The 14,346-nt window shown below is 45.2% G+C and overlaps 1 protein-coding gene and 1 long non-coding RNA gene across 3 annotated transcripts in view; one reads left to right on the top strand and one right to left on the bottom strand.

Moving 5' to 3' along the window:
- The window catches only part of LOC140728592 (uncharacterized), a 42,417-nt gene that overhangs the window by 26,925 nt on the left and 1,146 nt on the right, over positions 1 to 14,346 (top strand). The window lies entirely within an intron of this gene.
- Positions 4,929 to 14,346, bottom strand: part of LOC140728590 (protein mono-ADP-ribosyltransferase PARP14-like) — a 75,654-nt gene continuing 66,236 nt past the window's right edge. For both annotated transcript variants that reach the window (XM_073047560.1, XM_073047561.1), the window contains 3 exons: positions 13,344 to 13,489; positions 6,455 to 6,632; positions 4,929 to 5,849 (listed from right to left, as the gene is read on the bottom strand). In XM_073047560.1, the coding sequence (XP_072903661.1) occupies positions 5,563 to 5,849; positions 6,455 to 6,632; positions 13,344 to 13,489 (611 nt within the window). In that variant the 3' untranslated portion in view covers positions 4,929 to 5,562. The remainder of the gene's footprint in view (positions 5,850 to 6,454; positions 6,633 to 13,343; positions 13,490 to 14,346) is intronic.

Genomic DNA, 14,346 nt, shown 5'->3' on the forward strand with positions numbered 1-14,346 from the left:
AGAAGTAGATAGCTCCCCAAAATTAGTGACTCAGGTACATGGGGCGGTGAAGGAGGAGCTTAGTACACTCACCTTCAATGGTCAGGACATTGATTACAGGAGTTGGGATATCATATTGTCATTGTACAAATTGTTGGTGAGAACACTCTTGGTATATTTTGCACAAATCTGGTCACACACCTATAGGAAGCATGCCATGAATCTGGAAAACGTGTTCGAAAAAACCATGAGGATGTTACTGATACAAGAGGGTTTGAATTATAAGGAGACATTGGAGACAGTGGGACTTTTATTCCTGAAGCAGAGGACTTAGGGGCAACTTTACAGATTTATAAAATCAATATACAACTCATTATACAAATTTATAAAATGGTTAAGAAAGTGTATGGTGTATTGGCCTTCATCAATCGTGGAAATGAATTTAGGAGCTGAGAGGTAATGTTGTAGCTATATAGGACCCTGGTCAGACCCCACTTGGAGTACTGTGCTCGGTTCTGGTCGCCTCACTACAGGAAGGACGTGGAAGCTATAGAAAGGGTGCAGAGGAGATTTACAAGGATGTTGCCTGTATTGGTGAGCATGCCTTATGAGAATAGGTTGAGTAAACTCGGCCTTTTCTCTTTACTTCAACAGAGGTTGAAGGGTGACCTGATAGTGGTGTATAAGATGATGAGAGGCATTGATCGTGTGGATAGTCAGAGGCTTTTTCCCAGGGCTGAAATGGTTGCCACAAGAGGACACAGGTTTAAGGTGCTGGGGAGTCGGTACAGAGGAGATGTCAGGGGTAAGTATTTTACTCAGAGAGTGGTGAGTGCGTGATGCACCATCAATAACTCACGCTGAGACGTAGGAAGCGAGGTATCAGCTTTTATTGACTGGAAGAATGAACACTACATCCTGGGGAATGAGGCAGAGCAACAGGCCACAGTCGCCTTTATACAGGGGTCTGTGGGAGGAGCCACAGGAGCAGCCAGTATATCTAGTTCACCACATTCACCCCCCCTTTGTTTTAAAAGAGTCCCCAAGTATATTTACAGGTTAAGTCCATCAGGTGGTCGAATCTTTCACTGCGATCTACATAGCTCCGGCTGCAATTGCACAGGTGCCGGAGGTGGTGATTGCACCGGAGACGGAGAGTGGGCTGGTTCTGTCCCAACTGGAGGTGTCAGGGATCCCTCGCGTGTGTGCGAGGCCCCCGGAATAGCCGCGTACGAGATGCCCGGTACATGAGCGTCGTGAGGAGTCTGGGTGTGGCACGGTGTGCGCGGTGTCACCTCGGGTACAGGGTTCATAGTTACCGTGGAGTGTACGGGGTAGTGGTCTGCTGCTCCGGCGGGCGCCAGGTCGCGGACAGAGACCGCGTCCTCCCGCCCATCAGGCAAGACCACGTAGGCATACTGGGGATTAGCATGCAGGAGGTGAACCCTCTCGACCAGCGGGGAGTATTTATTACTCCTCACATGTTTACGTAGCAGCACTGGCCCCGGGGACGTCAGCCAAACTGGTAGGGTGGTCCCAGTGACAGACTTCCTGGGAAAAGAGAATAGGCGTTCGTGAGGGGTGGCATTAGTGGACGTACACAACAGGGAGCGGATAGAGTGGAGTGCCTCAGGGAGGACCTCCTGCCATCGGGAGACCGGCAACCCTTTTGACTTAAGGGCTAAAAGTGTGGCCTTCCACACTGTGGCATTCTCCCTCTCCACCTGTCCATTCCCCCGGGGATTATAACTCGTGGTTCGACTAGTAGCAATGCCCCTAGCTAGCAGGAACCAGCACAACTCGTCACTCATAAAGGAGGACCCTCTAACACTGTGGATATAGCAGGGATATCCGAACAGAGTGAAGAGCTGGCGCAGGGCTTTTATGATAGACGTGGTAGTAGTGTCGGGGCAGGGAATGGCAAAGGGGAATCGCGAGTACTCGTCAATAATACTGAGAAAATAGACATTGCTGTCGGTGGAGGGAAGGGGGCCCTTAAAGTCAACACTCAGTCGCTCAAAAGGGCGGGTGGCCTTGACAAGCTGCGCAGTGTCAGGACGGTAGAAGTGCGGTTTGCACTCAGCGCAGATCTGGCAGTCCCTGGTCATCGTCCTGATGTCCTCCAGGGAGTACGGCAGGTTCCGGGCTTTAATGAAATGGTAAAATCGGGTGACCCCCGGATGGCAAAGATGTGCATGAAGGGCATATAGCTGGTCGAGCTGTGCGCTAGCACACGTTCCCCTGGATAGGGCATCAGAGGGTTCATTGAGTCTGCCAGGCCGGTACAGGATATCATAATTGTAGGTGGAGAGTTCTATTCTCCACCGCAAAATTTTATCATTTTTGATTTTGCCCCGCTGTTGGTTGCTGAACATGAACGCAACCGAGCGCTGGTCGGTCAGCAAGGTGAACCTTTTGCCGGCGAGATAGTGCCTCCAGTGCCTAATAGCTTCCACTATGGCCTGGGCTTCTTTCTCCACCGCGGAGTGCCGAAGTTCAGAGCCTTGAAGGGTATGAGAAAAAAATGCCACTGGTCTGCCTTCCTGATTGAGGGTAGCAGCCAGCGCGAAGTCAGAGGCGTCACTCTCTACTTGGAAGGGAATGGTCTCGTCCACCGCATGCAACGTTGCTTTGGCAATGTCCCCTTTAATGCAGCTGAAGGCCGTGCAGGCCTCGGCAGAGAGGGGAAAAGTGGTAGACTTGACCGGGGGCGGGCCTTGTCTGCGTAATGGGGACCCATTGGGTGTAATAGGAAAAAAAACCCAGGCACCGCCGGAGGGCCTTGAGAGTGGTGGGAAGAGGGAGTTCTAACAGGGGGCGCATACGGTCGGGATCAGGGCCAATGACCCCGTTCTCCACGACATACCCAAGGATAGCGAGTCGGGTGGTTCTGAACACACACTTGTCCCTGTTATAAGTAAGGTTCAAAGCTTCGGCCACTTGGAAAAATCGTTGTAGGTTGGCGTCGTGATCCGACCAGTCGTGACTACAGATGGTGATGTTATCTAGATAGGGAAATGTGGCCTTCAGTTTGTACTGGTCCACCATCCGGTCCATCTCCCTCTGGAAGACTGAGACACCATTTGTGACACCAAATGGGACGCGCAGGAAGTGATAGAGCCTGCCACCCGCCTCGAAGGCGGTGTAGGGGCGGTCCTCTAGGCGGATGGGGAGCTGGTGAGAAGCGGATTTCAGATTTATCGTCGAGTACACCTTGTACTGAGCTATCTGGTTGACCATATCCGCGATGCGGGGTAGGGGGTACGCGTCAAGCTGCGTGAACCTATTGATGGTCTGACTATAGTCCACAACCATCCTATTTTTCTGCCCAGTCCGAACAACAACCACCTGGGACCGCCAAGGGCTTGTGCTTGGCTCAATGATCCCCTCCCCGAGCAGCTGCTGCACCTCTGACTGAATGAAGGCCCTGTCCCCTGCGCTGTACCTCCTGCTTTTAGTCGCCACCGGTTTACAGTCGGGGGTCAGGTTGGCGAACAGCGATGGGGGAGGGATCTTGAGGGTGGAGAGGCTGCAAGTAGTGTCAGTAGCACAGCTATTGGCATGGTGCTGGGCGGGATGTGTGGTTCGGTGTGTATGTGCGTGTGGTAACGGAGTATATGGCGAAGTCCCACCAAACTGAGGATTCCTGACAGTGAGTGGTGGGAGGGGCCCGTCATATGCCATAGTCACACTTTCGAGATGGCTCTGGAAGTCGAGCCCCAACAGCACAGGGGCGCACAGTCGAGGCATGACCAGGAACTCAAAGTTCCGATATTCTGTGCCCTGCACCACCAATGTCGCTACACAACCCCCCCAGATGTCTGTGGAATGCGACCCAGAAGCCAAGGTGATCTTCTGACGTACCGGCCGTGTCACGAGTCCACAGCGTTGCACTGTGGCCGGGTCAAAAAAACTCTCAGTGCTGCCTGTGTCAAACAGGCAGCTAGTCCTGTGTCCCTGCACCAGGATGTCCATCATCGACCTTGCGAGCTGGTGCGGAGCGCTTTGGTCGAGGGTTACGGTGGCCAGAGTTGAATGGGGCGAGTTGGGGGGCAGGGCATGGTGACGCCGGCAAAGATGGTTGTTCACATCCGGGCATGCAAGATGGCGGCCCCCAGGTCTCAGACGTTGTGCTGCTCGACCCCGCGCGTGGTTTAGACTTACAGACCTTGGCGAAATGGCCCTTTTTCCTGCAGCTGGAGCAGGTCGCTTCGCGAGCTGGACAACTGTTTCTAGAATGTTTCTGAAGCCCACAAAAGTAACAAAGTTTACTGCCTGACGAAGTCGGGGAGTTCGTGATACTGCGACTGGCAGCAGCGTTGGCGAATTCGCTCGCAGGAACCGGGGAATTGCGTGGCTGGACCGCATCAGCGTAGAGCTGAGCAGCCTCCAGCGTATCAGCCGTCTCGATCGCTGAGCGTAAGGTCAGATCAGCTTTTTCCAGCAGCCGCTGGCGCACATACACTGACCTGATTCCGGTCACAAAGGCGTCTCGGACCAAGAGTTCCGCATGCTGTTCCGCTGTGAGTGTTTTGCAGTCACAAGTCCGCACGAGTGCCTGTAGAGCTCGGAGAAATTCAGCAGTCGACTTCGTAGGCCGCTGTTTTCGGGTGGCCAAGCGATGTCTTGCGTAGACGGCGTTCACTGGCCGCAGGTACTGTCTTTTGAGGGCGTCAAGCACCCCTTCGTAGGTCAAGAGGTACCTGATGAATGAATAAACTTTTGGGGCGACTCTCGAGAGGAGAAGTCTGTGCTTAACAGCGGGGTCAGTTGCACGAACCTGCTCCAAGTATGAGTGGAAGCATGCAAGCCAGAGTTCAAAGGCAAGAGCTGCTTCAGGGTCCTGGGGGTCCAACTCCAAACGTTCCAGGCGTAAAACGGTTTCCATGCTTTAACTTCCAGTCAATAAAATTGATGCACCATCAATAACTCACGCTGAGACGTAGGAAGCGAGGTATCGGCTTTTATTGACTGGAAGAATGAACAACACTACATCCTGGGGAATGAGGCTGAGCAACAGGCCACAGTCGCCTTTATACAGGGGTCTGTGGGAGGAGCCACAGGAGCAGTCAGTATATCTAGTTCACCACAGTGCGTGGAATGGGCTGCCGACAACGGTGGTGGAGGCGGATACGATAAGGTTTTTTAAGAGACTTTTGGATAGGTATGTGGAGCTTAGAAAAATAGAGGGCTATGGGTAAGCCTAGTAATTTCTAAGGTAGGGACATGTTCGGCAAAACTTTGAGGGCCAAAGGGCCTGTATTGTGCGTAGGTTTTCTACGTGTTTATGTTTCTATGAAGAGGGTGCAGAGAATCGATCTATCTATGCAGAGAGATCAGAAGAAGTTAGCATTAGGGATATTGCATTCACACCAAGCAATGTAGTCAACTATCCACTCACTGTACCTCTCAATAGTATCTGGAATTGAAAGTGTATCTCAGACAAGAAACACTCAAGCTTTTCATTAGCTGTTCAACATTAATACCCCAAAATCAAAAGTTATGATTTCAACAGTGGAATTCAATGGAAGAATTACAGAAAAATTAAATTCCAATGATGTTTTCATATCTGAAATAGTTTAGTTATTTGAAAGTAATTAAATATTCTGGGTAAGCTTGAATGTCATTGAAAATGATGAACATAGAAGGAGTTGTTAGGTTATCCACAACGCTGTCATACAAGTCTGTTGGATCATTTGAACTTTTTGAAGGGGGCACGACCATTCCATTTCGTCCTTGACAGTACATTCCAGTTAGTACTCGAGCGCGATACACGTACTTCATTCCATTCGCGTCAGGTTTTGAGTAAGTGTTGTGAGCAGAATACTTTGCATTTACGGCAAAATAGGTGCCATTCCCATACATTGTGGCTACAAAAGAAAGTTAAACATTGCTTAATTGAGCAATACTGTTTCCACCTAAAAACGGAAAGCATGTTAAACATTTTAAGGAACAAACCACAAACATTTGCTTCATTACATTACATCAATTACATTAATTGTAAAGGCTTTTTAAAAATATGATTTGAAAAATAGAAATTGGAAGATTTGGAGCAGAGGGGCGGGTTTTTAGTTTTCTGCAATGACTAAGTGGTTTGTGCTCATTGTGGTCCTATGCTGAGTGGAAACAAATCTTACTATTTTAAAATCAGGGTGATGTGCGTCAGATGAAAAGCATTTTGCATTTTATTCCTGCAATCTAGTTTACTAACCACTGTATTTTACAGCTTAAAGAAAGCAATTATCTATAATTCAGCTAAAATTGTTTTAAAAGTTAACAACTAAAAGATGGCAGAATTTTGCCGATTAAAATAATGACAAAATATTTAAAAACTGAAGAATAATACATTTCTGGTTAAATATAAACATCAGAACATATTTTGTTTTCCTTTTGACTATTTATTGACCAATACTCTCCATATTCCAATTTCCAGATTTGCAATTTGCCCTTTTGATTAAAATATTTCATTGCATACCATTCCTTCCAGCATAGCTCCGGTTGAATCCATGACGATTGATTAAACTGAGTGAATATGATCCTGTTCCATGGAATAAATTCCTCTCATTATTAGTTCCAGGTGGATTTTTGTTATCAAACTGTTGTTTTTTAATCATATAATTCTTCCAAAGAGATGGGTTTTGAAGTCTTTCAATCTGTTAACACAATTTCCTTGGTCAATTGTGCTTCTAGTTTCAACAAAAATAATCTCAAACAAGCTTACCTTCTTTTACAATAGGATGCTGTTCCTATCACATGAAATGCTGATTTCCAGTACCTGCTTTTCTTAGAAACTTTCCAAATTCTCTTCCAATCATTTATGTAGAAAGTATCTTAAGTATATATACTTTGCTTGACTGGTGGTTAGAATCTGTATTTAGGATTTAAGGTTTGTGCTAGGATAGTCTGAATGCTTATTGATGTTGATATATGAGGATTAACCAAATACTGCATCTATACCAGGGTGAAGCAGTACCAGAGCTGTGCTCCATCCACACTCTTGTATGAGTCAGAGCGCGAGAGCAACCTTGCCATACCACATCATCGGCCTCTAGAAAACCCGCTGTATTTTCTGGTCAAGAAATATCTCTGTTAGATCTCCATTTCTTTTCTGATCCTTCGGATTCTTTCAGGAGTCAGGAATGATGAGCATTCTTATTTATAAGATTTCAGTTTATTTTAGAGTACATACATACAAATACGATTGTACTAAACAAACTAAATAAAGAGCTGAGAATTGACGCTAAGAGGTGTATTAATAAGGAGACAAGGGAATGCCCAACTGTCCTGTTTATTATTTATTGTAATGCCTGCACTGTTTTTGTGCACATTATGCAGTCCAGTGTAGGTCTGTAGTCCAGTGTAGCTTTCTCTGTGTTGTTTTTTATTATTACGTAGTTCAGTCTAGTTTTTTGTACTATGTCATGTAACACCATGGTCCTGAAAATTGTTGTCTCATTTTTACTATGCACTGTACCAGCAGTTATGGTCGAAATGACAATGAAAGTTGACTTAACTTGACTTGAATAAAGAAGAAGCCAAGAGGCCAAGATGGTGCCTCCAAAAAATCCATCTCTTTTATAGAAAGAGAAATTTGTTAAGAGTATGAACTAGTTAATAGGCTACATAATTAAAACAATTACATAATGTGAATAATGTACTAAGTCAATGAAAATTGAGAAATGTGATAAACCATTAATTTTAGCTGCTATACTGTTTTCTGCCAAGTGGGGATGAACACCACATACAGTGAAAAGTACGAGTTTGTAAAAAAGTATGAATCTTGTAAAATGTTATTTAAAAAACAGTAATTTCCAACATCTCCAACCATGCCCTACTCCTTCAGTGTCATCAAGAGGTGGCACACAATCATTATCAGGAAATGTTGGAGATCGTCTGGGCGTGTGATGAGAGGAGAGGCCAACTCCATCATCAAGACAGAACAGCGTTGGACCCCTGAATGGTGGTGGAAATGCAAGAGACCAAAGACAACTGGGCTCTGTACTTTAGAGGCAGAAATGAGGATCTGAACCACACCTGGATTGTCAGGAGGTGTACCATCAGTTTGCATGTCGCTCAGGGTCTTGGACTATACATGTTTTTTCTTGTGCAACATTTTGTATTTTCTTTTCTCTCACTATTCTGAATGTATGTTATCCATCTTGGCCCCAGAGGAATGCTCTCTCATTTTGACTGTATCCATGTATGGTATGAATGATAATTAAACCTGATTTGATTTCATAATGTAGAGAACTGTAGCTAGTACATGTCCAACTAAAATAAATAGTCACTATATTGTAACAAAGTATGGGTATTACCAAAGATTTCACATAAATGAGACAAGAAAACAACAGGCATTATATGCTAATAATGAGTGAGGTCCTGATATGCACACACTCTGGATAAGTATGAACACTAGAAAAAATTAGGTAGTGAAGGGCAATTAGGGAACAGTATGTCTTTGTCCATGGTAGGTCATGTCTAAACAATCTTAAAAGTTTTTCGAAGTTACAAGGAAAATGGATGAAGGCAAGGCAGTGGATGTTGTCTGCATGGACTTTAAAAAGGTATTTAACAAGGTCCCACATGGGAAGTTAGTCAAAAAGGTTCAGTTGCTTGGCATTCAAGATGAGGTAGTATGTTGGATTAGACATTGGCTTTGTGGGAGAAGCCAGAGACAGGTAGAAGATGGTTACCTCTCTGACTGGAGGTCTGTGACTAGTGGAGTGCTGCAGGGATCGGTGCTGGGTCTATTGTTGTTTGTCATCTATATCAATGATCTGGATGATGGTGTGGTTAACTGGATCAGCAAATTTGCTGATGACACCAAGATTGTGGGTGTAGTGGACAGTGAGGAAAACAATCATGGCTTGTAGAGGGATCTGGATCAGCTGGGAAAATGGGTTGAAAAATGGAAGATGGAATTTAGGGCAGACAAGTGTAAGGTGTTGGACTTTGGTAGGACCAACCAAGGTAGGTCTTACACAGTGAACAGTATGACAAAGGGATCTGGGAATACAGGACTATAATTCATTGAAATTGGTGTCACAGGTAGTTAGGGTTGTCAAGAAAGCCTTTGGCAGATTAGCCTTCATTTATCAATGTACTGAGTAGAGATGAAAATGTTATGTTGAAGTTATTTGTGATGTTTAAGATGTTTGTGACCATTAGTGAAGGGAACCTTGCATTTGGAGGGAAAGTTGAGCGACGGTTGTGTTTATTCCAGAGACCAGCTGATTGAGCTAAGCAAACCGATGCTAGTGCCCAGAGTGTGGTGTGAAATCGCACAGGAACTTAGGAGGTTATGCCAAGGCTGCAGGGCTGGAGAGAAGGTTAAGGCTGAGGAGGAAATATAAACCTTCTATCCCCGTGATCATCATGAGAAATGTGAGGTCCTTGGGAAATAAGATGGTGGAACTTGATCCACTGATTAAGACCCAGATGGAATACTGGGAGTGCAGTGTTTTGTGCTTAACTGAGACCTGACTACACACACATTTTCCGGACCATTGTGCTACCACACCCGGCTTAAAGACTGTCCGAGTGGTCAGAGATGTTACACTGAGCAGTAGGAAGGCGAGAAGAGGGATTGCAGTGTGTGCGAATGAAAGGTGGTGTAATCACAGACATGTTACTATAAAGGAACATTTATGTAGACTGGACATCGAGCTCTTAGCAGTTGGGATACGACCATATTTGCCTCGGGAATTCTCAACTACCGCTTTAGTTGCAGTTTACATTCAATCTTCGACTGACGTAAGTGTAGCGTGCGTTGCTATTCTTTCGACCATTGCTGGAGTACAGACTCAATATCCCAATGCTGTTGTGGCTGTTACTGGGGATTTTAATTATGTTTCTCTCGTGGCAACAATACCAATGTTTTATCAATATGTCAGCTGCCCTACATAGGACAGTAGAATACTGGACCTTCTGTATACGAATGTGAAGGTCACAGACAGTGCCACCGCCCTTCTCAAGACAATATAACAGTGGACCTTCTGTATGTGAACATAAAGGACACAGACAGTGCCTCTGTCCTTCCCCCACTTGGCAGATCTGATCATAACCCGGTCCTGCTAACACCCAGGTACATGCCTCTTGTCCAGCGGCAGCCTGGGCCGACAAGGATTGTAAGGAGGTGGTCTCAGGATGTTAATGAGGCACTGCAGGAATGCTTTAAGAGGACGGACTGGGATATGTTATGTGAGCCACCCGGGGAGGATATCAACAAAATGACTGATTGTGTCACAGACTATATCAGATTCTGTGAGAACACCATTGTGCCAGCCAGGACTGTACACTGCTTCCCCAGCACCAAGCCCTGGATCACCAGTGACTGGAAAGAACTTTTGAATATGAAGAAGAAAGCCTTCGGGTCTGAATATAGACAAGTACTGAGGCAAGTACAGAGTGAACTGAGGGTAAGGCTGAGGGAGTGCAAAGAATCCTACAAGAGGAAGATGGAGTACAGGCTCCAACAGAATAGCATAAGGGACTTGTGGTCGGGCATGAAGCAGATCACTGGCTTCAAGGTTAAAGAAACGAAGATTGAGGGCTGCCTGGATAGGGCAAATGAATTGAAGCTGCTTTTCAACAGGTTCAGCATGGGACCTCCTGCTGTCCCCTCCCCCCACTTGCCCAAACCACACACCCTCCCTGACCTCAGCCTTCTCCCTCCACCCCTCCCTCCCCTCTGGTGAGTGCTTGTGTTCCAACTCCCCCCAACTTTGGAGTCTCCTGCCTCCATGGGGATGACTGACCTCCCCCACCTGACTGTGACTGCAGGTCAGGTTAAGAGACAGCTGGAGAGACTACATCAAGGCAAGGCTGCTGGACAGGACAGTATCAGCCCCAGGGTACTGAAGGCCTGTGCGAGCCAGCTGTCTGGTATTTTGCAACATCTTTACAATCTGAGTCTGAGTCAGGAAAAGATATGTTGCTATGGAAGACTTACTGCTTGGTTCCTGCACACAAGAAGGTGAATTCATCTGGACTTACTGACTACAGACCAATTGCCCTCATATTTCATGTAATCAAGGTACTGAAGCACCAAATTTCTTGGTGTTCACCTGACGGAGAATCTCACCTGGTCCCTCAACACCAGCTCCATAGCAAAGAAATCCCAGCAGCGTCTCTACTTTCTGCGAAGTCTAAGGGAAGTCCATCTCCCACCCCCCATCGTCATCACATTCTACAGGAGTTGTATTGAGAGCATCCTGAGCAGCTGCATCACTGCCTGGTTCGGAAATTGCACCATCTCGGATCGCAAGACCCTGCAATGTGTGAGGTCAGCTGAGAAGATCATCGGGGTCTCTTTTCCCACCATCACGGACATTTACACTACATGCTGCATCCGCAAAGAAAACAGTATAATGAAGAACTCCATGCACCCCTCATACAATCTCTTCTCCCTCCTGCCGTCTGGGAAAAGGCTCCGAAGCACTCAGGCTCTCACAACCAGACTATGTAACAGTTTCTTCCCCAAAGCTATCAGACTCCTCAATATCCACAGCCTGGACTGACACCTTGCCCTATTGTCCTGTTTATTATTTATTGTAATTCCTGCACTGTTTTTGTGCACTTTACGCAGTCCTGTGTAGGTCTGTAGTCTTTCTCTGTGTTATTTTTTTACGTAGTTCAGTCTAGTTTTTGTACTGTGTCATGTAACACCATGGTCCTGAAAAACATTGTCTCATTTTTACTATGTACTGTACCAGCAGTTATGGTGGAAATGACAATAAAAGTGACGACTTGACTTGACTTGAAGAGGCTGGTCCTGACTGACCATAGACCGCAGGTGAGATCTTCATTGGACCCTGTACAGTTTGCCTACCAACCTCATGTGGGAGAGGATGATCCCATCATCTACCTGTTGCAGAGAGCTCACTCCCACCTGGATGATGCTGGTAGCATTGTGAGAATCACTTTTTTGATTTCTATTGTGTCTTCAGTACAATCCAGCCACTTCTTCTGAGCAAGAAGTGAAACTGCAAAGGATGGGTGTAGACAAATCCACCATCTCCTGGATTATTGACTGACAGATAGACCAAAGTTTGTACGGTGTGTTAGTTCTCTGTCTGAGATGGTGGTGAGTGTCACTGGAGCACCACCAGGGACTGTCCTGTCTCCGTTTCTGTTCACACTTTACACCTCAGACTTGCAGTACAACTCTGAGTCTTGTCACTTGCCGAAGTTATCTGATGACTCTGTGGTGGTTGGGTGTATCAGAGATGAGCAGGAGTCGGAGTACAGAAGACTGGTGGACAGGTTTGTGGAGTGGTGTGGGATGAATCACCTGCTCCTGAATGTGGCCAAAACCAGGGAGATGGTGATTGACTTTAGGAGGACGAGGACTGTAACGAGTCCTGTATCTATTCTGGGAGAATACAAAAACTTGGGTGTTCACCTCGACAATAGACTTGATTGGAAAACTGGAAAGCCAACACCAAGGTTGTTTACAAGAAGGAGATGAGCAGACTCTATTTTCTAAGGAAGCTGAGATCCTTCAATATGTGCAGCAGGATGTTGGAGATCAGAAAGTTGTAAATAAGGTTGAAAGAGTACAAAATTATGAGGGGTATAGATAGGTTAAATGCAAGCAGACTTTTTCCACTGATGTTGGGTGGAGCTACAATCAGAGGTCATAGGTTAAGGGTAAAAGGTGAACAGTTTAAGGGGAAAATGAGAGGAAACTTCTTCTCTCAGAGGGTTGTGAGAGTGTGGTATAAGTTGCCAGCACAAGTGGTGCATGTGAGCTCAATTTCACTGTTCAAACAAAGTGTGGATAGGTACATGGATGGTAGGGGTATGGTGGGCTGGTGGAAGGTCAATGGGAGTAGGCTGATTAAATTGTTTTGGGGAGTTGAAGGGCCTGTTTCTGTGCTGTGCCTTTCTATGACTCTATTGGGACAGGCACCACAAATCAAAGAAACCCAATGAAGCCCGTAAATAAAGGATCATCAAACACCCATTCTGCAGGAAAAAAAATTGTGCAAACAATAGAAGTAATGAAATAATCCCCAGAACTGAAGTTCACTAAAGTGAGTCCACAGCCATGAATCCAGTCACAGCCGACCTAGGAGCCCGTTAGTTTCAGGCCACAGCCTCAGCTCAGCAGAGATGAGTAAACCTTGTGGAGTAGTGTGCGGAATACAAACTCATCCCTCACCCTCCAGCCCCAATACACTGACCTCTTCAATCTGGTCTGGTGCTTAAATCAGGCAAACCTTGGGTTGTTTCTCATTCTCAGACCCAAGCCCTACCGCTTTAATACACTGAAAACATTAGTTATGTTTATCCAAATCTCTCCTTGTTAAGTTACAAAGTTATGAAGTACAAATTGGCTGATGATAATTCATTTGACGTACCTTTACAATCTGAAACTGCACAACAGTTGCTTTAAATGATTGTGCTACATCCTGATATTCTTTGGAATTCTGTTGCAGCTCCACAGATTTATTTTGTAAATTCTGCATGCCATCCCAATGTTTTGGTAGGCTATCAATTTGCATTCCTGTAGATATATCAAGTAAATCATAATTATTTGTTAAAGTTAATGTACTATCAACGTACATATATGTTACTGTACAGTTGAGATTCATTTCCTTGCAGACTTACTCAATAAATCTGTAAAATAATAATCATAACACAATGAATGACTGTCCAACTAGGGTGTACAACCAGAGTGTGGAAGAAGAGAAAATGCAAATACAAAAAAAAGATGACATAATAATAAACAACACAATACACAATAAATATTGAGAACATGAGATGAAGAGTTCAATGTGATGAAAGTGAGTCCAATGGTTGTGGGAACATTTCAAGGAAGTTGCGAGAAGTTATCCTTTTTGGTTCAAGAGCCTGAGGTTCATTTTCTTGTAGGCATTTACAGGAATAGAATGAAATTTTATAAAAACTAACTGAAAAAGTGTGCAAAAAAGATAAATAGAGCAAATAAAAAATAATACAGAAAGCACAAGTTGTTTAAAAGACAGTTTGTTGGTCACAGCATCAGTTCAGAGTAATGCTTAATGAAGTTATTCACAATGGTTCAGGACCCTGATTGATGCAGGGTAATAAATGTTCCTGAACTGTGTGGTGTGGGATCTAAGGCTTCTGTATACCTATATTGGCCGATGGTGGTAGTGAGAAGAGGTTGTTAGTCAAATGTAGGTTTTCGATGATCTGTGATAAACATTGTAGACCAAAGGTAATTTCCACTTTTTTCACTTTCCATTTGTGCGGCAGCAGTACAGTACAATACATAATAAAAACTAAATTACTGGAAAAAGTGTAAGTTAAATAGGTAGTGCAAAAAGAGGGGAAAAAATAGTGAGGTTGTGTTCATGGGTTAAATGTCCATTCAGAAAG

Source organism: Hemitrygon akajei, chromosome 5 (genome assembly GCF_048418815.1).
Source record: "Hemitrygon akajei chromosome 5, sHemAka1.3, whole genome shotgun sequence".
Classification (NCBI taxonomy): Eukaryota; Metazoa; Chordata; class Chondrichthyes; order Myliobatiformes; family Dasyatidae; genus Hemitrygon; species Hemitrygon akajei.